The sequence below is a fragment of the Poeciliopsis prolifica genome, unplaced genomic scaffold (genome assembly GCF_027474105.1).
Source record: "Poeciliopsis prolifica strain line A6 unplaced genomic scaffold, Auburn_PproV2 SCAFFOLD052, whole genome shotgun sequence".
NCBI classification, from domain to species: Eukaryota; Metazoa; Chordata; class Actinopteri; order Cyprinodontiformes; family Poeciliidae; genus Poeciliopsis; species Poeciliopsis prolifica.
The window spans coordinates 2262859-2290252 of record NW_026562427.1 but is presented as its reverse complement, the minus strand read 5'-3'; the positions used below and the strand labels follow the sequence as shown (position 1 = coordinate 2290252).

Genomic DNA, 27394 nt, shown 5'->3' with positions numbered 1-27394 from the left:
TCGAGATGATTTCTCCTTGATTTTCTCATTTCCTGTTTGCTGTCTACTCGGTATACCACTAAGTCATGAACATCTGCTCTTCCGATTGCAGCGTCCTTCGGTGCCATCGGTGATTCAAAGCTGTCTCTGACTCCAACAGGTAGGCACCACCGTGACGTAGCCTGCCACCAGCCACCCTTTCCTCCCTCCACCCCCACCGTCACCGCCAGCCTCCCAGCTGCGTCCGCCGCTGTCCTGTCTGGCCGCCCCGGTGTCTGCTCCGCGCTCTGCCCCGCTCCGCTCCCGACCCCCGGACCCCCGAAGCCTGCGCCTCCTCGTTCACCATCCCGGCTCCCGGACCTACCCCCCTCCCCGCCCTCTTCCCACCCGGTGAATGCGCCAGCGACCGTAAAGCATGACGGGCATCGCCGCCGCTTCTTTCTTCTCCAATTCCTGCAGGTTCGGGGGCTGCGGTCTGCAGTTCGAGTCTCTCGCCGAGCTCATCGTCCACATCGAGGACAATCACATCGGTGAGTTGGGGGCCGGAGGGGGGACGGCGGAGCCAGCCAGCTAGCACTGATTTGCTAGTTAGCGTCCTAGCCAGTTAGCTTGCTGCAGACAGGCTCGGCTTTGCGTTCCGCTATTCCTGCCGCGCTGCTCGTCGTCGAGGTTCGCGGAGCTGCTCGCTCTTCGACGACTTGGACAGTTATTTTTACGTAACAAGATGCTTGCTTGTGTTATTGTACATTTGGTCATTAAACGGAGCTTGCAGAGGCAGCTGTTACTCGGCCGGAGCCGTTATAGGCATACCTAGCATCCCGGACAGTCGGGACAGCGGTTTGTCGGCTAACACACCGCTGAGCAGCAGTCTGTTTACATTTGCAGGCCTGATGCAGAGAAGCCGCAGCTCATCTAGCGGAGCCCTCAGCTGAGTTGCGGAAGAGTCCATCACCCATTTCATCTGGTGTTTGTCGTTGAAGCGTCGCCTTTTAAATGCCACGTCTTATCTGAATTACTATTTGCAAAGACTATCACTGCAGCACAAGTAGATTCTGCCACACAGCTTGTTAAATGATTAACTTGTTGCTCTAAATCCAAATGTTTATTTAACGTTAAGCCCAAAGTCTTATGGAATGCCAACAGTGCCACAACCAAATCCATAAGGTACTAAACTGTATCAAAAATACATTAATAAATAAGTAACTATTTAATCTGAATAAATATATTTATTTAGCTATATTTAAAAAATAAACTTATTTAAATATACATCTGTTTAATCTGCCTATTTATGAAATTATTTAATAATTAAATAAATTCTGAAATATACAATTTCAAATTTATTATTCATAAAATGTATTATAACTAATATCATTTTTCCATTTTTTTTAGCATGTTTGCTATTCTCTTGCACACATATACAATATGGACTGCCTCCCAAAAAAGTAACACTCTCCAATACTTTGGTAGCTCGCCCAAAGCTGTGATTATGGCACAAAATCTTTTTAATTCTATAAGTTTCTGCATTGTCACAAGATTTATTTTCATTCAGAGTGGCATTCATTTTTCACCATTTTTCACTTCTCTCTTCCAGAGGAGATCAGTTGGACAGCTGTGCCAAAGTTTTCAAGCACAGCTTAAAGATTCTCAATAGGGTCTGGCCAATCCATCACTGAAAATGACGTCTCACACTCCTTAAACCGCTTTGGCACAGTTTTAGCCTGGCGAATCCTGCCATTGTCATCTTAGAATATGGCTAAGCAATCAGTGAAGTAGAAATGTATTGATATATTGTATAATCTGGTCATTCGGTATGTTCAGGTAGCGAGCTGACCTCATTCTTTGGACACTTTGAGTCCAAAGAACTACTGCAATCCCAGATCACAACACTGCCCCCACAGTTTTCTTAGCATTGTGCATATAGAGAGGCTCTTAGCTTTGCTTTTGAACAAAGCTGCGTGGCCTGCTGTATTTCTTTTAAAATTGACTACATCAATGATGATAATTCAAGATTTTCTGATCATATATCTTGTGCAAAGATGATGGCTCCCACATCATTATCCATAATGCAATTGGCCAGCCTGCACAGCACGTAAACGTCGGGCCAATCAGCTTTTCACCAGGCACCAATTTCCTTTTCTTTTCCACATAATTAAATCAGTGAATAATTAAGTAGATCATAAATTGATACTTTAATGTCTCGTGAAATAACCTCCATTGTAAATAAATGCATGCACATAACAGTTAAAAGTAATTGGCTGCAAGTCACCCGATCAAATCTTGAAATCTATTTGATGAGCTATTGAATCAGTTTAAGCGATTTATGAAGGACAGCAGAAGAACAACTTTGAAATTTGGTAAACTTCATAATATTTTAGTTTTCTATTATATTGTGAATTTTGAATGGATTTCACATTGCAATATTTACTAAAATGTTTAATAACTCATTTCTCTTAGAAAATCTTGCAGTGTAATTAATTTTTTAAAATATTATTATTTAATTAATGAGATATATGCAAGAAGTTATTGGAATGTTTATTTATTTGATGAATTTTGTCACTTTTAATCCGTGGTGCACCAATAAATCGGTCGACTGATTGATCAAACTCTTATTTCCTTACTTTTCTGCGATAGATAATTGGTTGGTATTTGCATGTGAAACCGATCCTATCAGCCCCACAAAGGTCTGAAAATCAGCCACTGTCCCCTTTTGCTCTGCTTTGGGAGAGGGATCACCGACAGACCCGCCCACCAGCTCACAGGACATGCGTGGTTAACAATAGTCACCCCGCCGTTGCAAACTCGGTGACCATGTCACATTGTCAGTTATACAAAAATCGATCTCGGCCAAACTCTGAGTCAGCAGGTCAGGCGTTTTCAAGATTGATGGGCCAGAAAACTGCAATCGGTGCGCCCCTACTTTTAAAATCTACAGGGTTTCGTTTTTTACAGCCAAAATCTTGCTGATGGTAACAAAGCCATATATGTGCAGCAACTGTTAGAAGAGGTTCAATAAATTGCTTGCTTTTAATACCTGGATTCAGCCTTTTCTTTTAATTATATACCAGAGAAAACAGCAATAAGTAACCTGCAGTGTTGTTAATAATTAATTAACCTCTTCCAAATCATAGACATGGCACATAATCACCCTGCATAGCAGATTAAACATAAAACCGCCCCCGAAAAAGTTGCACTATGGAACCATTTATACCATTAATAGAGGTATAAGCAGTTAAAACAGTGCAGAGTGCACAGAAAAACGAATCGGGTGTGTAATTGTTGTTCGTGGCATGCGTCCATCTTCAACGAGGCCATTTGTAGGAGGTGAGGGGGTAAAATGGATGCTTCATTGAGCCAGTCTCCATGGCAACTGGCAGTCTCTACTCTATCGGGGCTGGGGCAGCTTGTTGGCTGAGTTATGGCACACCTGCTGTCTCACTGACAAAGAGCTCTGCAGAGCCGCCAGCGGTGGCGATGACGCGCAACATGAAGAAGGGGTATGGACTGGTCAGAAGTGTAAAAATGGGATAGACTGTCGGTGATGGTGTCTAGAAGTAAAGACTACAGCTTTCCTCCAACTCACCAATAATCAAATTAAACATAAACGCCGGCAAATGTGCATAGACGTGCTATTTCATCAGCCCACACTGCCCCATCTGGCTCTCAGATTGACCTTTGACTCCGACCGTCATCTGAGCAGAGCAACGATTTACTAGCCAGATCTCTTAGATTAATGAAATTTGCGTCTCTGTTCGCTTTATTCCACAGCCGGTCATCAGCAGTATCATGACCGTTGGGAATTTAATGAACATTGCTGATGCATCGGCGGGTGCGGGGAGCAATCTGACAAAGAAGGGGACGATTGAGGCAAGAGTGTGAAAGAGGAGGAGGTCGGTGACATCTGACCATGCCCTTTTTTGGGGTTCTAAAGTGGCTCAGTGGTGTGTGTGTGTGTGTATGTGTGTGTGATCAGAATCCACCATGACATAAGCCGATTTGATCCTCCTGACATTCTCATTTGAGATGTCAGTGAAGCTGTTTAAATGCCGGCGCGTAACGGATTGCAGTGATTGGAAGCCGTCTGTGCTTACGGGGATTATGAAGAGGCATGCAGAAGCTGTAAATCAGTTAGTTTTGGGGTTGGCACTAAGCTCGCTTTAAATTGTGTGAAGTAGTCAAATGGGACTGAAGTCAGGGTGTAGAAATCACTGCTCATCTGAACCTGAAATGTTTTGTCTCTGCCGCCCTCTAGTGTCAGGGCATTAGATGAGGAGCTTGTGCAAAGTCTGGGGATTTTTATTTTCTCTGAGTAAGTAAGGAAAATCCATTCCTGGCAAAGTTTTGCCTTTATCCTTTAGTAGTTTTCTAAAAACGAATTGACAGAAAACTCTCAACTTTGAGGCTGTAAAAGTTTGGAAACGCCTTACTTCTGCCTCTGGTTTGAATAATCTCAGTTTTGAACTCTTGCAGTTCTCATCGCTAGCCGGCAGCAAACAGCCCAAATTGCGCACCTTTTCACGACAAAAAAGCACTGACCTCATCCCGGCAGAGAAGATAGCAGCCGTCCAATGACATGTACCACACTACCCCCTGCTCCCCCTCCCGCTTTTTTAGATTACAACTTGATTCCGGAGGAAGCGGCTGAGGTGATCTGTGTTTACAGTGCGCGGTTTTTAGCTGTTGTTTAACGCTCCGCGCTCTGCGTCTAGGTAAGGCCTGAGGAATGCGATGATGTCAGGGCTGCCGTGCCCCTGTGCACGACTGCAGCGTGTCATGTTCTCACCTGCACAAGTACGTACCTGTCCCTGGATCCCGCTGAGGACAGGGAGAGGAAACTGGGATTATAAGAGTAACACTGGGAAGACGCTGGAGTTTCTGAATAAATTGGGACTTTGGTGCAAGCAAACCCCCAATACGCCATGTTTATTGGGACGGACCTGCAGAAAGATTAGATTTTAAGCGCGAGATGAGAATATTTAGAATTTCAGACAGGCGTATGGGGGTGTAAATATGCAAAATGAAATTTTAAAAAATGGCAGAACTTTCGCTAAAGCTAACTGTGAAGTATGGGGGGCAGCATCATGTTGTGGAGCTGTTTTGCTGCAGGAGGAACTGGTATGCTTCATAAAACAGATGGCACCATTAGAAAATAACATTATGTAGAAAATATATTGACGTAACATCTAAAGATTGGTGTTCTAATGGAACAATAACCGTAAGCATCCAGCCATAGTAGTTATAAAGTGGCTTCGTGTTAAAGTCAACGTCTTGGTGTGACCATCACAAAGTCCCGATCTCAGTCCTGTGGAGAAGTTGTGAGTTTGTGAAAGCTGAAAAGTCTTGCGTGAGTGAGGCAGCCCACAAACCTGACTGAGTTCCTCCAGTTCTGTGAGGAGGAACGGGCCAGAACTCCAGCAAGGTGCTGTGAGAAACCTGGAAAAGAAAACTCAAAAGCTTTGACCCAAGTCATACAGTGCAAGACAGTTATATCTGACACTGGCCAAGTATATATAAACCTTTGAATTAGAAGAAAGCTACACAGAAAAAAAAAATGTCATTGCCGTGACTAGGTTTTCAGGCATTAAAAAAAAAAAAAGAAATCATTTTGGTAATTCTAGCTAACCTAAAACAAGAAAAGCTTAGTTTGATTTAACTTTCAGCGAGGGAAAAAGTGTGCATGTGTCTTTATTCAGCGCATGTAGCCGTCTGGTCTTAAATGTGTATGTGCAGCTGCCATATCGGAATGTAAACTTGGCCTTGTCTGGCAGCCGACTGTGCTGTCGGTCTCCTCAAACTAACACACAGCTCGAGACAAATGGTCATTATGTAGACTTACCAATTTAATGATAAGAAGTTACTTTCCGTTTGCGTTCAATCAAGTCTTTTGTTTAATTAAGCTCAAGCGCTCCTCTTTGCTGGGAGCTCTGTTTATGGTGGCAAGCTGAACACGGTTCCTTATTTCGCCTCGGTTCCCTATCGGAGTTATTTAAAGCTAAGATGTCACATAGTGTTAAAGTTCTCGATGCATGGCTAAAAAAGTTTTAAAAGAAATTGATCAGAATGTGGAAGGTTTGCTTTTATGTTTCTTGTTCATTAAAAACATTTCAGAGGTTTTGAAAATGATCAAGCAGTTTGAAGACGTCTAAATATTCGAACACTTCCGGTTCAAATTTTTTTTTCAATGTAATGTTTTATGTAATTGACTGTTTTCCAGAAGCACACGCATTAAGCAAGTTTCCCCGTAGGGGGCGCCTCCTGAAAATGAATTGAATCATTTAGTCCCAGGCTCGGTTGCCAGGTCGTTTCCCATCCCTCCTTGTGGAGGTGTGACACAGGAAGGAGAGCATGTGAGACTGTGTGCTGAATGACCTGTAAGGGTGGAGCAGCCGGGCAATTACTGGACTGGCATCTCCAACTGGAATCTGCAGACCCCCTTTTTTCCACCCCACAAACACGCACACACACGCGTGCGCGCACACAGGTCCCCATGCACACATCAGTCCCACACATTAGCCTTTCGGAAGTCGCAGGGCCTTAGAGCCCCTGAAAAACCTCTAGGAAGTGTAATTACAGAGAAGTACAACTCCAGCCCCCCCTCTCCCCCTTCCCAGTTCCCCTCCTGTTCTCCAGCTCCTTCTCTCTTCTCCCTCCGTCCGGTTGCCTGCTGCTCTGGAAACACGTTAAAAGGCTCTCTGGGGCTTAATTAGCGGGCTACACAACAAGCCGTGCATTCTTGGCCTGGTTTGAACACATGCGAAGGTAAAGGCCCATGTGCACAGACCGTGACACAATTACCACGCACTAATGGTGGTGATCACCAGGGGGCAGCAGTGTTCCACTGGAACTAGTTGGATCCTGGTGTTGGAGAGGGCAGAAAAAAAAAAGAGCTACACTTAGATTCTGATATGCATGCATTATATATGTGATATAAAAGCACAGACAAGCTCAAAGTGATGTGTTAAGAGTTGGGAAGCTGACTCTCTCAGATGGGATTTTCAAATTTGAAAACTCCAGATTCTCCAGTGTCAGGATCAGGAGATTTTTTTTTTTTTACTTCCTGTCCTGTTAGGTGAGTGAAGGTCATAAATTTGGTGGAACATTTACTGCTGCTGCACCTGGTTCACTCCTTTACCACCTTCCCCTCTTTCTCCACACACATGCATAAACGCTTCCGAAATTATTAAAATCTTCTTTCTTGCCCACTGTGTTGTCCAGTTTCCCCCCCCCTCCAGTACTTTACTGCTCCTGGTACTTTGAAAACTGAATCTCCGACGAAACAGTTTGGTTAATCATGCTGGACAGATTTATTTAGTAATTCGATTAGAAGCAAAAACATTTATCGGAAAAGGTTTTCATGGAAACTCTCAGAGGCACCAGGAAGCCTTTAAGCCTTGTTTATGAAGGGCATGGTTTAAGTTTGGACTTCAAAGATACCATCCAGTGGTGATTTTTTTTTTCCTCTCACAAATGTCCACCAGAGTCCAACAGTGATTGTAATGCTTTTAAGACGTTCACTTTCCTTTTTTTTTTTTTTTTTACAATTGCTGTGAAATGCCCCACATCTCATCATAAATTATCTTTATTTTATTGGTCTAAGTAATTTTTTTTCTAGTTTTGCAGTGTGACATTCTGCTCTACATTTTAACTATCTTACTTATTTCGCTTCTTCATTCTTATTTTTGATTTTTCTTTTTGAGTTTATCGAGAATGCCGGTTAGAAAAAAAAAATCTGATTGATTTGAAGAAATTTGATTAAAAAACATGCAAATTCAGAAGTTGGAAAAAAAAAAAAACCCACACAGACTCAGATCGTCATTCTCAAGGAACTGGGATCACACGATGTCATCAGAGGCATGTGCACATGAAATCCTGCCTTCTGGACAGTATGTTTTAATGACATTTTCAAACAATAGCGAATCAAATCAAACAACTAATCGTTATTTGCTTTTCTCTTGGCGATAAACTATATCCCAAGTCAGTTTGCATGATTTCACAGAGAAATGTGACGTCTCGCGTTGGGCGCTATACGTCCGGTTGTGCAGATCACTCTGGTGTTGATCAGCGGCTTTGACGGTAAGAGCTCGGCTATAAAATACTTTGAGAGACCACCTCTGTGGACCACCTCCCTTTTTAAGAGTGTACAAACGTCTTTGTGTTCACAAATCTATAAGCTGCTTCTTTCGTCTCCCCTGGCTTCGCTCCTTCTCTTTAGGGAGTTGTGGTTTGTTGTTGTTGTGCAGCGGAAACAGCAGAAGGGTGTGTGTCGTTCCTTGCCCTGTTGTTTGCTGGCCCTCTTTGGTGTTCTCCTGCATTGTGGGAAGTCTGCATTTTTTTAATTATGAGGTGTGAAAGCCTGAAAACCAAATGGGTGTGAAGGCCAGCACACAGAGCGGTGGGATTAGTTGGAAGGAGCGTCCAGGCGCTCTTAGATTTAGATTGCGATACATCTGCAAGCCATTAAATATGCAGCTAGAAAACACTCCTAAAGTGCTGCACAAAAGAGTTGATACTCATTTAACTATTTTTTTTTATTTTTCATTTTATGTTACGACATGAAAATCACTGTACTTTAGTGGAATTTTATGTGACTGACGGCGAAACAAAGTAGTGCATAATTGTGACCTGGAAAGAAAGTGAAAAGTGGTTTGGACTTTTCTTGTGAATTGGCATTATATAAATAAACCAAATTGAATTTTTGATGTATATATAAAAAATAAAAATCTGAAAAGTGTGGCGTTCACTTGTATTCAGCCTAAGTCAAGCTACATACATGTTCAGGCTGATATTTTTGCTTTTCCACATAGCAAAATGGCTTAGACTCTCTCCGATTGCTACAAATGGTCTCCTTTTATGCGATTCTGGACTTTGACTGGACCATTTTAACATAGCCATATGCGTGAGCTAAATCTTTGCATTGTTTCTCTAGCTGTGTTTAGCGACTCGGCACTGCTCTCTTTTTGAAACCTTCTTTTACCAATTTCCTTTTCCCACAGCATGATAGTCCCATCACCATGCTTTGCCGTGCAGGTGTTGTTTGTTCGATAATATTGTCAATGGACTTTTTTTTTCGGTGGATATTTATTTGCCACTTGCTTTTGAATTTTATTTTTATTAAAAAAAAAAAATCTTGATAACCATGTGTAACTCTTTCAAGTTTCAAGTGCACATCTATTTATGTTGGCGTACTGCATAAAATCACAATAAAAACATTAACTAGAGGGTGTAACATGGCAAAACGTGAACACGTTTGCAAATGCCTTGTTAGCTGTAAATGGTTAAACTCGCCTAATTGTTTTAAACTTGGCTCTGGTTTTGAATGTTCCCCCTGCTGAACACTTGATGGCACTGGTAGTTCACAGTTGCAAGCCACCAGCAGTGAGTTCCTGCACACACGCTCCTGTTATCCAAGGACCAGGAGGCTGGACTTTGAAGTTAACAGTGCCAGCCTCAGGCACAGGAAGTTGCCTACTGTTGCGTTACTGACTTAGCAAGTCCGTTGGGGAGGAGGAGGTAAAAAAAAAAAAAAGAAAGGCCTGAGCACGCCTGTTGACTAATACACCACACATTCATCACTGACTCCTAGCAGTCGCACTGACTTTCCTCTTTGTCATATTTTGGCAGCCAGTATGTATCTCTTGAGGAGGGGGAGAGGCATTGCTTTTAAATAAAGAATATTGATTCACTGCTTAATGAAAGTACATGACATTAATCTATCATAGTTACATTAATACAGTGAAGCCATTGTGGGAAACCTCCAGTTATCTACAGAGCGTGCCTGGGAGGGAGAATTAATTGATGACACAGTGTTCCTCGGGGAGCAGCGGTGATTAATCCAATCTGTCCTTTTCTGCCGCAGACACAGATCCGCGGGTTCTGGAGAAGCAGGAGCAACAGCAGCCCACCTACCTGGCCCTAAGCTACATCAACAGGTAGGCGCAGTCAATTACTCAAGTGCGCATCTAAAGAGGGCAGCATTGCTCCACCGTGAGAAATGGGCACTCATGCGTGCACTCATGTGACTTGGGAGATCTCAGATGAGTTATGTCTTCCCATAGCACTGACTCATCCACAAAACGAGTGCACAAAACCGCACCAGATAATCACTCTTGGCTCCCCGGGCTGCCAGAGGCAGCTTTTCGGGCTGTGTGTGTGTGTGTGTGTGTGTGTGTGTGTGTGTGTGTGTGTGTGTGTGTGTGTGTGTGTGTGTGTGTGTGTGTGTGTGTGTGGGGGTGTGTGGGGGTGTGTGTATGCGCTCGCGCACATTTTTTTGTTTGTTTTTTTTTCTTTTGTTTTGTGTGTGTTTGTGTGTGTGGTGAACCAAACTGTCACATCATACTTAATACCCCATCAAATTACTACAAGATGCAACTCTGAGCAGATTGTGATAAGACAAAGGAGCGCGGACCAAGGAGGTTTGTTTTCAGTCATAATTGCTCCAGCGGTGAGGTCGTAAATGTCATGCGTATTTATTGTCTGTGGTGTCAAGACAGCTCATTCAGTGGCTCAGTTTTTGTTTTATGGCAAAATATGTGGTTGTCTCAAGGTAAAATCAGAAAGCGAGATGAGATAAAGGCCTCCAAGCTGTTGCTGTTCTGTTGTAGCAGAGGGGGACAAAAAAAAATAAATCAAAGCGTACAAACAGCTGGAATATGGAGGAATTTGTTATTGGTATTTGGACGTCATGTACGTGTTCCCACCAAAGGGTTGCTGGGGGCGGGGAGGACAACTCCCATCTGCACGTGAGTGCTTAGTAATAGTAACCCCACAGTTGCAAACCTAGTTACGTCTTTTTTTTGCTATACTTTGTATAAAAAAAAAAGTTATTGATTTGGTCTAAATGAGAATGAGTAAGTCAGGCTTTTTTAAAATCAGCGATGGGCCTGAAAATGAGTACAATCGGTGCACTAATTCTTTAAATTATATGAGTCACTAAATTGATTGTTCAAAGCATTAACAATTAACACATACACAAAAAAAATCTATCAATTACTGAAGAAGTACCTGAACAGGTTTTGCATGTGTCTACCTATTGGATATAAGATTCCTGTGAAAAAAAAAACTTTGTCTTCATCTTATATGTACCTTATTTACACTTCTTCATTTCGATATTTCTTTTTCATCTTTCAATCTTTATCAACAGTGTCTTTCTCTATATCTTGTATTTCCTTTCCAAACTCAAACTCAGCATTATACAGTTAAGAGGAGTATTTCCCCTCTGACAGCCAAACCACGTGAAAAGTGTTTTATTTGGTGACGACTGGATATTTGCTGCTGTCAGGGCATGAAGCACTTGGTCTATTTTGTATACTTGAACTGTATACTACTATATTTGACCCGCACGTTGGTGCGGTATTCTCCGAAAATCAACCCGCATAGAGGGATCATGTAAATACGGGTAGAGGCGAATCCAATTCTGAGTCGTCCAGTTTAAGTGTCGTGTGGCGCACGCGAACCTCGCCGAGCTGCAAAAGTTTATAGGCTTCGTTTGCGCTCATCATTGTGATTCATTTACATTATTTTCAAAAAAGTTTTATGTGAGAAACAAATGAGAAAAGTAAGTGCAATGACAGTAAAGCATATCTTTCATAAATTGCGGTATTTTTACAGCCCCCATCAAAAGTTTTGAAAAACCCGACGTTTAATTTGCGTTCAGTGCTAAAAATCTTTTGTGCCCAGAGGAAAATTAGCGTTTCAGAAAACTGTTCTGCTGCAAGAACTAACGACGACCCATTTTCAATTTTCTGGCACAATTGTGGAACATTTTAAATAAGACTTTGGTGAACTTCACCTGATTTTTATTCTGATTCATTATCCAAAAGACTCTCTACCTTACTGCACAGAAAGTTCTAAACCGTTCAGAAAACCGACAAACACATCAGTCATAAACTTGCATAATGGTTTAACTTAAAATCCATTGCCCCCAAATGGGAGTATGCATATCTTTAGTGTCTTTAAGAGATGACACTAAAGATGTTTACAATGGTTTTACAACTTAACTGTATGGTCATACAATATTTCATCACTGATTTACGTGAACTCAGGGTATTTATGTCTCAAACACACCCACATACAGTCGGCGCATGTATGTGGATAGCACATTAACCTGGCAGAGATCTTACTCAATGTGAAACCGATGAAGCCCTTTTGAATGAAAAACCAGGTCATGAAGCTGCTTGTTATGCTGTCTTTAGATAAGCCTATTGTAAAAGCAATTATATCCATTTGGTCAGCCACAACCGTCGTAGTATTTTGTTGGGACTTAAAACCTATGTAGTGTCGTTCATAAGTGCGTGTTACATAGTCTGAATCGTTTTTTTCTAGAATTATAAGGTCATGAGGGAGCTCTTTTGTTCCATTTCACGACAATGCTCTACTTTGTGTCGATCTATGGCATAAATTCTGATGAAATACATTTAATTGTGTGACTGTACCATACGGAAATATGAAAAAGTCGGCACCATGCACGTACAGTTGTCTTCAGTAAATTAGGATGTACGTCCCAATGAGTCCCGTGTCAGATTAAAAGTACCTTTTGAAAATAACCTTCCTTAAGGTATTAAACATACTTTTCAAGAAGCCCAGGGTTTTTGTTTTTAAAAAGTAAAAAAATTTTTTTTTGTTTTTGCTCTAATCTAATGTCATGTTTTCATTTACTGTGAGCGGAAAATCATCATGATTAAGAGAAATGAAGGTGTGAAGATTCATCAATATGTGTTTTTTTCTGATAAAGCTACTTTTCAATAAAATTCACATGTTCAGAATAGATCTGTATTTGCATAAACATTTCGCAATGCAGAAGTTTTGAGTTTGCAGATTTTTAAGAATAAGTTAAAAAAAAACAAAAAAAAACATGGTTTTGTGAACCTCTGTGTGTCCTCAGGTTCATGACGGACGCAGCACGCCGCGAGCAGGAGACCATGAAGAAGAAGGCCACGCCCAAACTGTCCCTGTCGATCACAGGCGGCATGTCCCGGAACAGCACGGCCACGCCACCGCGCCACACCAGCGGCAACCTGACCCCTCCCGTCACGCCCCCCATCACTCCGTCCTCCTCGTTCCGGAGCAGCACGCCTACAGGTACGGTGCGAACCGGAAGGACGAACCGGTTGCTCGCGATGACGACGGACCGAGGCACGCAAAATCGCCCCTTTGGGGAGTTCACACTCAGACTTCTGGTTACACTATAGGGAGCTCGTAACACCAGAGGAATGCAGCTCAACCGACGGCTCCGCATTAGTCAGAAAGCAGAGCTTTGCAACACACGATGACCTTTAATCATTGCAACTTGAAGAAATGATTTGCCGTCATTAAAAGCTGCCAGATTGGAACTCTGGAGCTGGAGAAGTCTGCGGTCAGGATGGAAAGAGGAAAAGCCAACCCGCTATCTGCTGCAGAGGTGTGCGTGTTGTTTGTGAGCCGGCTTTAGTGGCTCCTGCAGCGAGCGAAGCAGTCAACACTTTGCTAATTACACAGCAGCTGGCCCTGCTCTGCGCTCGCATCGGGGCTGAGTGTTGCACAGCCCAGGAGCAGATGTCTAATTCCAGGCCGAGCGGGTCCAAGCGCAGCGTTAGGTCTGCGATTACACACCGACACGCACGAACCCACACCCTCTTTCAACATGTGCCAAGGTGCCATCCACTTCCTCATGCTGAGGTGCAGCATTTCCTGTTCCATGGTGGTGGTGGTGGAGGGAGGTTCACTGGGTCTGTATGTTTGTGAGCCTGGATGGTTCAGGTATTCAGATGCATCTGTGTGTGTGTGGGTGTGTGTGTGTGTGTGTGTGCAAATGGAATGTTGTGCTTTGAATAAAGGGTTTTTTTTCCAAGCTGAGCAGTAGGGGATCCCTCCCACTTAATGATCCCTTTTTCTGTGCCATTCTCTGCATTTTACCTCACAGGCACTCACACCCAGACACCACATTTGTTTTTCCCTACTCGTGAGCAAAAGTACCATCTGAACGCAGAGTACTGCAGAGAAAGCCTCATATGCTAAGCATTTAGGATGCCTTAAATGTGTGTAAAAAAGGCAAATGCAAATTCTTGATTTTTTTTTTGTTGTTGTTGTTGTCGTACTAAAGCTTTTGAAAACTATTTTCTGCCTTGCCAAAGTATTTATACCCCTTGCAATTTTCAAAAATGTTTCCCCCTTGACAACCACAAACCTCATTCTGTTTCATGTCGGGTTCTGTCCAATCACAGATCTTTAAAAAGCCTGATCGACCCGAGTCTGATTTTGGCCGATACCGGCTTTTTCTTTCTTTTTTGGTCTGAAAGTACAGTGACAAAAGTTGCTAAGTTGGCAGCAGTGGGGTGACTGCGGCTAGCGGCGCATGCGCAATAACGACCAGGTGGGCGGGTCTTTCAGCCTGTCCTCTCGCAATGCAAAGACAGAGCAAAATGGGGACAGTGGCTGATTTACAGGCCTTTGCAGAGGTAGATGACGTCGCTTTTCCATGAAAGTATCGGCCGATCAGAGCTTTCCCAAAAGTAACAAAATCGGGGTTGTTAATTTTATTGGGATTTTTTTGTGACGCGGCAAAACAAGGCAGTGCATGAATGTACGATGATGGATGAAGGTAAAAAACAAAACAAAAAATCTTGTACGATTCAAAATCTTAAGTGTGGCAAGCTTTTTAGTCCGCTCTCACTGATTGAATAAATACTTTGTAGAACTGCGTTATGCGCAACAACATCTAGTGACGAGAATAAAATGTATGCTAAATATTTCTATCTCTCTCAGAATGAATTGTCTGTAATCGGGACTTTTGGCGTCTTGATACAGGTTTTTAAGTGGACTTTGTCTAGGCCATTCTGACACAGAAATGTGCTTTGGCTTAAACCATTTCCTTGCAGTTTCCTGTGTTCTGCTCCATTTACCTTCCCGCCAGCTTCACCCAACTTCCTTGTTTTATAGCCACATCATGATGCTGTCACCACAATTAGTCACCATGGGGCAGGTTTTGGCTACATCTGACTAGAGTACCTCACTTCCACGGTTTGTGGCCAGCTTTAAGGCTTTCTTTCAAAAATTACTTTTGTCTTTTTGGGCTGAAAAATCACCTTCATGACGGAAAGATGAGGGAAAAAAACCCTTAAATGCTGAAATGGTAATTGAAAATCGCCCAGAGCATGATGCTGCCGCCACCGCTGTGGAAATGTTGTGTTCAGTTTGAATCATGTTAGTTTCCCATCCAACAATAACATCCGACGCATTATGAAAGCAGCTATCGCTGGATTTTATTTGTGCTCAGCATGGTAAAAGGGGCTCAATACAGATTCCCATCTCCAGCATAAGATCCCAACCCAGGCCTGTGGTTCCAACATGTCTAAATGCGAGAACGTTTGCGAAGCCACGGCATCATGTTCCCGCTGCGTCATGACAAATGTTTTTCTTGTTCCCCGGTGGCTCCAGGCAGCGAGTATGACGAAGAGGAGGTAGACTACGAGGAGTCGGACAGCGACGAGTCGTGGACCACAGAAAGCGCCATCAGCTCCGAGTCCATTCTGAGCTCCATGTGCATGAACGGGGGAGAGGAGAAGCCGTTCGCCTGCCCCGTCCCCGGGTGCAAAAAGAGATACAAGGTGAGGTTAGATTCATAAGTCAGGCCCCCGCCACAGGACATGAGCGCTCTGCCGCGACTACATCCACACTGCTGCTTTTGTTTGGGTATCACATGTCGGGACAGATCGCTTGGAAAGAACCCAGCATAAATCCAGGCTCTCCTGATTGGAATCAGTGATAAATATATCATGGTGCATTTGCTTTGGTTGATATTTATCGCAGCTCGTAACAAGAACCCTCATTCAGCCTGCTGTCCCGGCGTCTAAATTAATAGGCAGTGTTGGATATTGCTCTTTTGTGCCCCATTAAAAGGGAAAAAGAAGGCAATGTGGGAAAAATCCTTATCTGGGTACTGAAACGGCCCTCCAGAGCTAATCGGTGTTACCTCACAGCCACTAAGCTAGAAGAAATGAGTTTAACATGTTTTCTTCTTCTAATTAAATATATTTTGGCTGATTTTGGGAACATTTCCATGGTGACAAAAGCAACACTGGGAGAAAATTAGTTGTCAGGCAGTTAAATTTACTTGCTCTGTTATTTGAGGACAAGTCGGCGGTAAGTCTCCTTCCATTTGGATCTCCAAGAGGAGACATGCTGGGTTTGAGTTTCTAATAGCTTCACATTTTAAAAAAAATCTTATTCGGATATTAATATAAGGCATCTACAAAGTGTATTATTGTGAAGTGAAAGGTAAATTCTGCAAGGTCTTTAAATGTATTGTGAAACATAAACTTGAAAAGTTTCATGTTTTAGTATGTCTTGTGTTAAAATGGCCCAAATCCAACTGGGAGTTTGTCTGAAAAGTCTTGGTGATCTTTAGACTGAGCTATTTTTTATTTTTATTTTTCTGGGAGGGAAATCAGATATTTTCTTCACTCGAACTCACTTCAGGGTTATTGAGTTAAGGAGGAAGAGACTGCAGGAAAAAAAAAAACCCAACCCGATGCTGTCGGCACTGTGTCCGAGCCTGAGCCAACAAGACACATTATTTTAATTAAGATTTTACTGCTTTTGTTTCCAGACCACCATTTGAGTAAGCGCTGAACAACAGCAGTAAACATCTCCCAGCTCCGTTTTGTCACTTGTTGTAAAGGCATGGTGAGTCAAGTACAAATCATCTGCGATGATGTGTGATTGATGGACGGAGCAGGGCGAGTCGCGGCTGCGTGCGCATTTATTGTGCGTTGCGCCGTGCTTGTTACTGTCTAATGAACCTCGGTGCTTTACTTTCGTTCTTTCCTCAACCGGGTGAGCTGTCCTTTGCTCTGTTTACCCTGTTTAACAAGTAGATTAACATACCTTCATATTGTCACCTTCCTAAAATAATAAAGTGCCTTGGACAAAAAAATTATAATAATCGCTTTTGGCAAAAATGACTTTATTTTCAGACGGTGACAATATTGCGCTTTTTCGTTTGGTTTTCTCTGTGCTCTATTATAGGCTTATTAAACGCGCAGCAGAAGCAAATAAAAAGTCCGACTCGGCCCATAACCCTGAACTGTATGAGGGAATACAAATTCATGGCACCATTCATGTAACTGTTTTGAAACCACATCCACTTTTCCATCTCTATTTCAGCTTCAGAGTCTTAGTGTGCGATTTAAAATAATTGAGCTATTATTGGTATTGATGTAGCCACATATTTTAGCATTCCAGTTTATATTTAGCCTCTTTTTAACACGATTGGCTTAGAAAAGCAAACTCAGCCAGGCACGGTTTCATTTGTAACGAAGCTAACTGGTCAAATGTTTCTGTGCCCCTCCTGCCTGCCTCGTCCTCGATGTCGACCAGAACGTGAACGGCATCAAATACCACGCCAAGAACGGCCACCGCACGCAGATCCGTGTGAGGAAGCCCTTCAAGTGTCGCTGCGGCAAGAGCTACAAGACGTCGCAGGGCCTGAGGCATCACACCATCAACTTCCACCCGCCCGTCTCCACAGAGATCCTCCGCAAGATTCAAGGCTAGAGCCCTGCGCTACCAGTCAGCTACCCCGAAACATTAGCCCTGTCCTGACTCTCCTCATCCATCCCAAACACTAAAGGATCAAGTGCACGCTTTAAGTTGTTTTTATTTTGTCACATTTTCATTTTTATATCCATCTTTGCATTCTTCTTTTGTCCTATCCAAGTATTATCACTTGTATTTTTTGGGGGGAAAAAACCCCCCAACAAATTATGTATCTGTAGTATTTTTTTTTTATTGATGTACATTTGCACATTCGTATATGCTATCATTTTTTTATTTTCATTTTTTTTTTCTTCAACTGTTTTTATTGCATAAGGTGCTAACTGTAAAAAACAGAAAGAAAAGACAAAAAAACAAACAAAAGGAAAGCGGAACAATAGTTGGAAAAGGAAGCGCGAGCGACTCCTGCCCTTATATTTTAAATTTTTAACTTTTTTTTTTTCCTTCTCCCGCTCGCCTCCGAGCAGGACGAACGCGAGCCGGGCTGTTCGGAACGCGCCCCGTCCGCTCGCCGCAGAGTCCCCGCCGAGCCTAGGTCTGTGCCTTCACAGCGACTTCTGGGAGTTGAAGAGCAAGAGTTAAGTTATACTTAGAACAGATATATTGATATATAAACAACAGACAAATATGTATGTGTACATAAAAAAAACAAACAAAAAAACTATAAAAGTATTCATGAGCATATTCATAGTTACTTTATTTTGAAGCTTTATTTTTTCTGTTTTTTTTGCCAGTGTTTCAGAGGTAGTGTTTGTCATACTTGCAGCACGTTGGCGTTCACTTATGGCCCTGGTAAGGATGGGTAGAAAGCCTTGAAGTGACCAAGCCTTCTTTTGCAGCAGCATAATCTCTTAGGCGAATGCTGACATTTCTGAACTTTTAATGCAAGTAGTTATTTAGTGGGGAAAGAAAAAAAAAATCTCATATTGAGAAATGTTTGTTTACAAACTCACCCTCGCTGCACTTATTAGCTGCATGCTACGCTGAACTCCCCTTCTTCAGTAATGTTTCACTTTTTTAGGTCATTATTCTGTTGAAAGGCCCGCTGATAAACCTAGTTTTAGATGTTATGGCAAAACTTGAGAAATATTTATTTATGATGCGCTCAACAAGGTTGCCACAGTGATTGTTTCAGGCCAGATCCACACAGATTTTGTGGCGTGGAGGAGCTCAAGCTTGGTCTCATTTGACCCACTAGATGAGTCCTAAACAAAGCAGTCGGCATGCAGACGCCTCTCCATGGTCGTTGGGGAGATTTGACAACCTAGTTGTTTTTATTTGCAGTAGAATAGACAGTAAATGGGCAGTGAGAGAAGCGGCAACGTAATTTGAGTCGGGAGTGCACCGATTGCAGTTTTCCGGCCAATGACCGATATTTTAAAAAGCCTGACCAGCTGACTGGGATTGTGGGCCCACTACCAATTTTTATTTATTTTTCTTACTGAACAGTTGTTAAATATAGCAACAAAGTTTCCAAGTTACTAACAGTGGGACGAGTACTGTTGAGTGCACAGTAACCGGTGGGACAGCGGCTGATTTTCAGACCTTTGCAGTGGCAGATGAGATCAGTTTCTCATGTTCAGTATTGGCCGATCGTCCTAACTTAAGAAAATTGGGGAAGCTATAATATTGGAGCACCCGTAGTTTCAGTCCAGTTCCAGATGCATTAGTTGACTTGATTAAGGGTGTAGGTGAGTTCAGAAGAAAAGCTGCTGCCTTCAAACCATTTCCTGACTTTTTGAGATTTTCACATGAAGTGGCATGTTCCCTTGTCGTTCCCCTTTTGAAGAGTAGCGAACAGTGTCATTACTTTTACACTCCCAGGAAATCAAGGATAACTAAATAAAAGTTCAACACTAGTAATCTTAAAACAATGCAGTGTGAATTACAAAAACGTGACATTATTTATTGTATAGGAGTGCCAATAATAATGCATTTTGTTAGTAGTTTTTGGGTCCCCCACTGAACGACCCGACTCAGATTAAAGGGTGGGTTTTTGCAAACAATAAAATTACGCTGCTGCTGCTGCAATAAAAGCTGAATTTCTCTAAAGGCTTTTTTTCCGTTTTGCTATCAGAGGCACTTGATTTCCGTGTGCTGTATTTGCTGAATTTCTTTTTTTTCTTTCTCCGTTTCACACATTCTAAAACGTTTTTGACGTCGATCAGGAAGAGACAGCGGCCCGACGTTTGAAGCGTTTCGACCGCCACGTCGAGCCACTCAGCATTTCCCTCGCTCATAGTGCCAGAGCTGCCGCTCCACTCGCTCGGCCTCAGAAAGCAGGCCGAGCATCATATAATGTATTCCAGTTGCCAAGAGCTTTTGTTTTTGTTTTGTTTTTGTTTCTGTTTCCATGATCGTTGCCAACAGCTCTCCACTGCCAAACATTGACCATACCATGTGCCTGACGGGAGGGAGAAACGGGGGGAGAGGGGAAGTGGAGGGGGGGAGAAGACAGAGGGAGGATGGCTTCTGATGGCGGTTTTACCGTGGAGGTCGCCAAAAGTGTGGCAACGATTTCTCGTGTTCATCGCTCCTCCAAAGTGTGCATGGATGAATGTCTTCATGCATGCTTTCAGAAAAACAAACAAAAAAAAGAGGTTACATTTGTATTTAAGAGATTATCATCTACAACTTGTCTGTGTGTGTTGTAGAGGGCAGCATTCCAGTCCGTCTGTATGTATGTGTGTGTTTTTCAAGCGGTGTCTTCATCAGCATAGGGAAGTGCTCCTGTACGTGTGTGTGTTATCAGTGCTCGGGTGTTTCACGTTTCCTTTGCCGGATCGAGCCAAGGGCCCGGATTGTCACTCTCTCTCATGTTTCACTCTCAATTGCCAGAGTTGAGCAATGCAGACTCTATCATTCCTCTCATACAGACTTTATATTCCGCTCAAGGCTCCGAGTTTGAGCCGTTTCTCTTCTTCTTCTTCTTCATGGATTCCAACGACACGCACTCCGAATCCTCCTGTTTGCGAGTTTCTTTTGGTCCAGCCTCCGGGTCACGCCACACGCCTATACGAACTGATGTACCGTCACCTGGCGCGCTGCTGGACGACCAAGCACAAGTCTGCGGCGACAGGCCGGAGGAAGTAGAGCGACGGGCGTATGCAGAAGAGGACGAGCGGATTCGGGAGGGGTTCAGTATACCATGTACAGTGAATGTAACGTAACACGTGTCTGTCGTCAAGTGCTTTTAAATTATATTTTCGTATGTGACATGGAGACCAACGTTTCCCTTTTGTATGGGAGGTTTAAACAGGTTCTGACGAAGAATAAGTTGTAGGTGATGTCAAACTGTCTTTCTATGTATATATCTATATATATATCCATATATATATCTATATATATAGATATATATACATAAAACAAGCTGCTTCAATGTAAATGACTGAAAAAAAAAACAGCAAAATAAAGTGAAACCCCCTCCCCCCCCCCCGACTCCTTCGCTTCTTGCTTCCCCGAATAAAGAAAAGCAGCAACAGTCACGTTCATTTAGACAAGCGTAATTTATTCTTAAAGATCTTTTCGGTGCACATTTACACTAATTTTCAGACATTCTCGCATGAGATTAGCGTTGGGACATGAGACGCACACAAAAAGGGGGCCGCACTCCTTGAACCTGCTCACATCGCAACAGTAAACTAGGTGTATTTTATTTTTTTATGTCCTTTTGGGGGATTTTAAGTGATCGACCAACGAAAGGCAGAGCAGCATTTACGTACAACCCCATTTACTTTGCTACCTCTAAATAAAGTTAAGAAAACGATTCGGTCAGAAGAGACAAAACTTCAATGTTTTCGACCTGCATGGAAAACTGAGATTCCCCCAGGACACGCCGTCCTCCATGGTGAAACATGGTGGGAATTTTACACCTAGTGGGGAAAACACAGGATTGTGATACTACTAGGGATGCATCTACCACTGTGCCGGCTGATGCTCGTCATTTTTTGTTAAGAGTATCGGCCGATAAGATAAACCGGGCCGATGTTGCCAGCTGATGTTTATTTAGATTTACCGTTTGTGTTTCATGAAGAGGTTGGCCATGTTGTGTTTGTCCAGTCATGCGATGCATAAACACTGGATACCGACATCGGCCCAAATTTTCATATCGGTGCATGCGTAAATTCCTGACTTCGGGTCTGCATTCGTTTCCACAACTCTTCAGTCCAGTATTCACTGAAGGAAGGAAAATGCCATTTTCTTTCCACTTCATAATTATGCGCTTTTTATTAATCACATAAAATCCCCCTGAAAAATACATGAAAGTTTGTGCAAAATGTGGAGAAGTTAAAGGTGAGAGTACTTTTTTTCTTGTTGTTTTCTTGCAAGGCGTTATAGTTTGTGAAGCCTGGATGCAACACCGTTAACACTGCCGTAACAAGAAATTAAGAGACATGAAGCTCAAAACACACATTTAGATGACAGACCTGCACACAAAGCCGCGACCTCTTCACAGTTCTAAACTTAGAAAAAAACAAACAAACAAAAAAAATTAAAGTGTCTATTGGCCAGAAACATCCACCACCGCCACTCCGCGATTGACCTGCGAGAAAGTGCACAACAGGAAGTGAAACGTCCCCGATCCCGTCATTTCATTGAGGAAGATGAACAGGGGCGACGGTGAATCGCCACCAGTCTTCTATATACAGTACATTCGGAATAAAGCCTTATTTAGTGCAGTCCGGGAGAACGTAGGGCTGCTTTTTTCTTTCTTTCTTCTTTTTTTTTTTGTTCCGACAATCTGACATCAATCTGACACTCATACAGACAACAGGGGAAAAAAAAGAGAGAATCTTTACACATTCAAGTGTCTCACTCTAGATTTACACTTTTGTCGAGCTTTAAATTCAACTCAAAGATGATGCTTTTGGCTGCCAATATGGCAAACATGACACTGTTAGCATTATGCTTCTGCAAAAAAAACAAAAAAAAAACAAACCAAAAAAAACAAACTAATTGCTTTGACAGAAAAATAGTCTCTCGTAAACTAGAAAAAGCCAACCTTTATTTCTGCTTTGATACATTTTACCAGATTCTTACGCTTACAAAACATTTTTACAAGGACAGGGAAACATGTGGAGGGTGTATTAACTTTCTTAGATTTTGCTCTGGAGTTAAATCTAAGATTATTTGTTTCTTTTTTTTTTAGATTCTTTCCCCCCCTAAACTACAGCGTTTGACTTTTTTAACAACTACCTCAGTTAACAGGAGGTAAACTGAGGTAGTTGAACATAAACATGCTCTTTAAAAGGTGCTTCATTGGGAAAAATAAAAAGCCGTGACACGTCTGCCAAATTCCGCCTTACTCGCTGTTCCTTTTGAACAAATATTTCTGCAGATCCACACCTCTCAGTCCGTTACCCACTCACAATTACATTCTTGCAAACCATTTAGATTGCGAAAAAAAAAAGAAGGGCTAATTATCACCTAATTAACAAAAAAAAGCAATACCTTGACATATGTGTGCCTACACGCCGTGTCAGAGTTCACCGCTTGGCCCCTCACTCGATCTGCTCGAAGTTGAGGACGTTGCCGTCGAAGTGCGTGAGGACGTGCCTCTCGAAGAGCTGCTGCTGGCAGTTGAGGGGGAACTGCTCGGAGCAGACGGGGCATACCTTCCAGTGGCTCTCCACGTGCTGCTCGAAGGTGCGCTGCTCGAAGTGTGGCGGGAAGATCACTTCGCACAGCGGGCAGCGCTTGTGGACGTCCGTACTGCAGACGGAGGGAAGAGAAGAAAAGAAAAGGCATCATCTCAGAAACTGGGAATAGAAAACTGAAAACGTATCGCCCCTTAAACAAAATATTCTCAGCATGAAGATGTTGGAGAAAAAGGCATATTCACGGTGGAGTGATGTAGTGAAATACAAGCACTTTGTGACTGTACTAGAGTACATTTTTCATGTTTCTCTATTTCACTTAAAGGGGAGGTGTTGCATAAAATATACGTTTTGTAGGTTTACATCATTTTACAATGTTATTCCCTCATCTGGAGGGAATAGCCTTGATCCTTTCATGCATGTTTGAAAAATACTTTAGTCTCCCATGGAAACCACTCAGCTGTGCAAAACGATTGGAGGTACCGAAGGCACATTTCCTCGTTTTTTTCCGCCTCTGAGCAGCATTTTCTTGCTTTCGCTTTAAAAAGCAGCCAGGACTCCCCTGTGAGTGACGGGCGAAGCGGTGTGACTCCCCCACTAAGCTCCTGCAGGCTAGCCGGCAGCAATTAGCAAACATCTAGTGGAACTGAGCATCTGCGGAGCTCATTATACGATCTGCTTCTCAGTCCAACGCTGGTAAAAACCTTGTGAAAGCGTTTATGAGGAGCGATGTTGGGATGACTTTGTAAATGCAGAGTTTCAGAAAGCACAGTTTTTAAAGAGACAGAGGCCCAATTTCAAGGCCTTAAATTAGTTAGTGAAATTTTACATAACTACTTGATTATGCGAGAAAATGGTGCTATGTGTCGAGAAAACACATAATACTGCCTCTTTCAGCAGATTTAATCATGGGCGTTTTCAATTTTCACGGCGCTACATATCTATAATGTGTTGCGCCACATGTTACGTTCACATCTTAATTCTGATTTGTTTGATGGTTTGAAAGAAATCAGTGACTTATTTGAGTTAACAGGTTCAAAAAGTGACTCACGTGTCCAAGTTTTGAAAACTGTCAGAAAATTTCAATACGATTTACTCAAATGTGTTTTCTGCCTTTTAAACAAGTATTGCTTTGTGTGAAATCAAAACTTTCAAAGGTATGATCATTCCTCTTTTTTATTTTGCATGAAGACATTTAACTCTGCGGGTCATCGTTGAAATTCTAATGCCCACAAGCACAAGTCCAAATGAAAACTCTGTCACAGGATAAATAGAATAAAAACAGGCATTATCTACACGATTGTTCATTGAAATGGCCCAACATTATAGATGTATTAAAGAAAATATACATACAGTAGGCACACCTAATAATATTCTAGAACTTTGCATTATGGAATACATTCAACAAGTACTTTTACTTTGAATATTTTAAGTAATTTTAAATGCAAATACTGACTTTTCCTTGAGCAAAAATGCTAGTGTGGTACTTTTACCAGAGTACATTTATCATCATCGATATTCCTCTTTTATTCTTTTACCGTGTTTTTGTTACCTTGAGTCAAAGCAGAAGCTGCTCCTCACTTCACTGTGTCTGCTGGACTGATGGTCACATGGCTGCTGAGCTCTGTCACACACCTTCCAACACACACACACACACACACACACACACACACACACACACACACACACACACACACACACACACACAGAAATGGTGGCACATTTAAAACAAGGTCCAGCCTCTCTTCATCAATCTTTCTCCTAAGCTCTTTGGTAGCGACATTAATTATGGCTTAATGCAAATGAACTTGGTGGTGAGCTTTTTAAGAGCGGGCTGTATTTTCCCCTCGGTGAGTGATGGAGAAGCCCTCCAGAAACAGAGACGGGCAGCGGAATTACGACGGGAGGGCAAAGGCTGGACATTAAACATTCATGTAGCTGAAATTAACGCTGCGAGAAATGATGTTCTTTTGCTTGTTGCCATGTAAAATATACTGTGCTGGAGATACAAAGCCAAAGTTGAAAACCTCTTACTTTTTGCGCCTCCTCTGCAGGAGCCTCCATGTTCTCCGGGGGAGTGGTGCTGCGGGACGGCTGGATGCAGACCACCTCCTGGTCCCAGCCTGGCGCTCCCGGTCCGGGGCTGGGTGGAGACACCGGAGGTGCACAGGGAGCGGTGCACAGAGGCGCTTCGGGTGGAGGACGGGAAAGGTGCTCGGGGGACAAGACGACGTCCGCCTGGTCTACACGAGGGAGGAAATGGAGGTGTTATAGTCCAAGCAGTAGCGCAGGAAGAGGAGGAGGTGCAGTAGCTTCCCTCTGACTTGCCTTTAGATGTGTCGGTGGAGTAAGGATTGCCGTACTGCAGCTCCGCAGGCCTCTGGGGGACGAGCGGTGGTGGGGAGGGGTCCTGTGGGTAGGGGAGTGGGTAGCGCAGCACCATGGGCTGCTTGGCCTCGGCCCCCTGGATGCCGGCCTCCAGCTCCCTCTGTCTGGATTTGTAAAGCTGGAGTTCCTGGGCAGGAGAAATCATCCAGGCAGTGAAGGAAACTGTGGCTCAACAGGAAGAAGAGTTACTGCAGCTTGCAATCTGAAAGTTGCAGGTTAGATTCCAACTCCCTCCTGCTACAACCCCATTTGCCCCTGGCAAAGGAACCAATATGCAGATAGGTTCTACACCTATCTGCATATTGGTGTAAGCCTGTCGCAATGAGAAATTAATCAGTTAATTGGATGATAAATTGAAATCAACTCAATTTTCATTCTAATGATTATTTATGAAGGGCAATTTTATTTACAGCAAACTATCTTTCCAACTTAAAACGCAAAATAATTTTGTTGTGATTTTTTTTATCAACATATATATATATATATATATATATATAAAAAATTCCCTTCTCACCCACCGCGGGTGGTTCTTATCCTCTGAGCTCGGGTCCTCTACCAGAGGCCTGGGAGCTTGAGGGTTCTGCGCAGTATCTTGGCTGTGCCAAGGACTGCACATTTCTGGACTGAGATGTCTGATGTTGTTCCTGGGATCTGTTGTAGCCACTGCTCCAGTTTGGGGGTTACTGCCCCGAGGGCCCCGATGACCACAGGCACCACTGTGGTCTTCACCTTCCAGGCCCTCTCCAGTTCCTCCCTGAGGCCCTGGTATTTCTCTAGTTTCTCGTGCTCCTTTTTCCTGATGTTGCAATCACTTGGTATTGCTACATCTACCACAACGGCTTTCCTCTGATGTTTATCCACTACGACAATGTCTGGTTGGTTCGCCATTACCATTTTGTCTGTCTGGATCTGGAAGTCCCACAGGATCTTAGCTCTGGCGTTCTCCACCACCTTTGGGGGTGTTTCCCACTTTGATCTCGGGGTTTCCAGTCCATATTCTGCACAGATGTTTCTGTACACTATGCCTGCCACTTGGTTATGTCGCTCCATGTACGCTTTCCCTGCCAGTATCTTGCACCCTGCTGTGATGTGCTGGACTGTCTCAGGGGCCTCCTTGCACAACCTACACCTTGGGTCTTGTCTGGTGTGGTAGATCTGGGCCTCTATTGCTCTGGTGTTTAGGGCCTGTTCCTGGGCTGCCAGGATGAGGGCCTCTGTGCTGTCCTTGAGTCCAGCTTTTTCCAGCCATTGGTAGGATTTACTGATATCAGCCACTTGGGTTATTTGCTGGTGGTACATCCCATGTAGGGGTTTGTCCTCCCATGATGGTATCTCTGGCACCTCAACCTCCGTTCCCTGTTGTCTGAGACATTCACTGAGCACATTGTCTGTTGAGGCTTTGTCCCTGATGTATTTATGGATCTTAGTTGTTTCGTCCTGGACAGTGGTTCTCACACTCACTAGTCCTCTGCCTCCTTCCTTGCGGCTCGTGTACAGTCTCAGGGTGCTGGATTTGGGATGGAACCCTCCATGCATTGTTAGTAGCTTTCTGGTCTTAATATCTGTGGCTTTTATCTCCTCCTTTGGCCAGCTAATTATTCCAGCAGGGTATCTGATTACTGGCAAGGCATAGCTGTTTATCGCACAGATTTTGTTCTTGCCATTGAGCTGGCTTCTCAGGACTTGCCTTATTCGTTGGAGGTATTTAGCTGTGGCTCCTTTCCTTGTGACCTCATCGAGGTTGCCATTTGCTTGTGGTATACCTAGGTACTTGTAACTGTCCTCTATGTCTGCTATTGTTCCTTCTGGGAGTGAGACCCCTTCTGTGTGGATGACCTTCCCCCTCTTTGTGACCAGCCGACCACATTTCTCTAGTCCGAATGACATCCCAATGTCAGTGCTGT

The 27394-nt window shown here is 43.2% G+C and overlaps 2 protein-coding genes across 2 annotated transcripts in view; one reads left to right on the top strand and one right to left on the bottom strand.

Moving 5' to 3' along the window:
- The first annotated feature begins 303 nt into the window (after positions 1-303).
- LOC129378598 (juxtaposed with another zinc finger protein 1) lies at positions 304-20933 on the top strand. Its single transcript, XM_055058938.1, has 5 exons — positions 304-509; positions 9833-9905; positions 12857-13053; positions 15388-15557; positions 17329-20933. The coding sequence occupies exons 1-5, from the start codon at positions 395-397 to the stop codon at positions 17503-17505; spliced, it is 732 nt and encodes a 243-aa protein (XP_054914913.1). The 5' UTR covers positions 304-394; the 3' UTR covers positions 17506-20933.
- A 59-nt stretch (positions 20934-20992) lies between these two features.
- Positions 20993-27394, bottom strand: part of tax1bp1a (Tax1 (human T-cell leukemia virus type I) binding protein 1a) — a 31497-nt gene continuing 25095 nt past the window's right edge. The window contains exons 15-18 of the mRNA XM_055058931.1: positions 25431-25617; positions 25137-25345; positions 24655-24737; positions 20993-23217 (exon numbers count right to left, since the gene is read on the bottom strand). Coding sequence (XP_054914906.1) covers positions 23007-23217; positions 24655-24737; positions 25137-25345; positions 25431-25617 — 690 coding nt within the window. The 3' untranslated portion in view covers positions 20993-23006. The remainder of the gene's footprint in view (positions 23218-24654; positions 24738-25136; positions 25346-25430; positions 25618-27394) is intronic.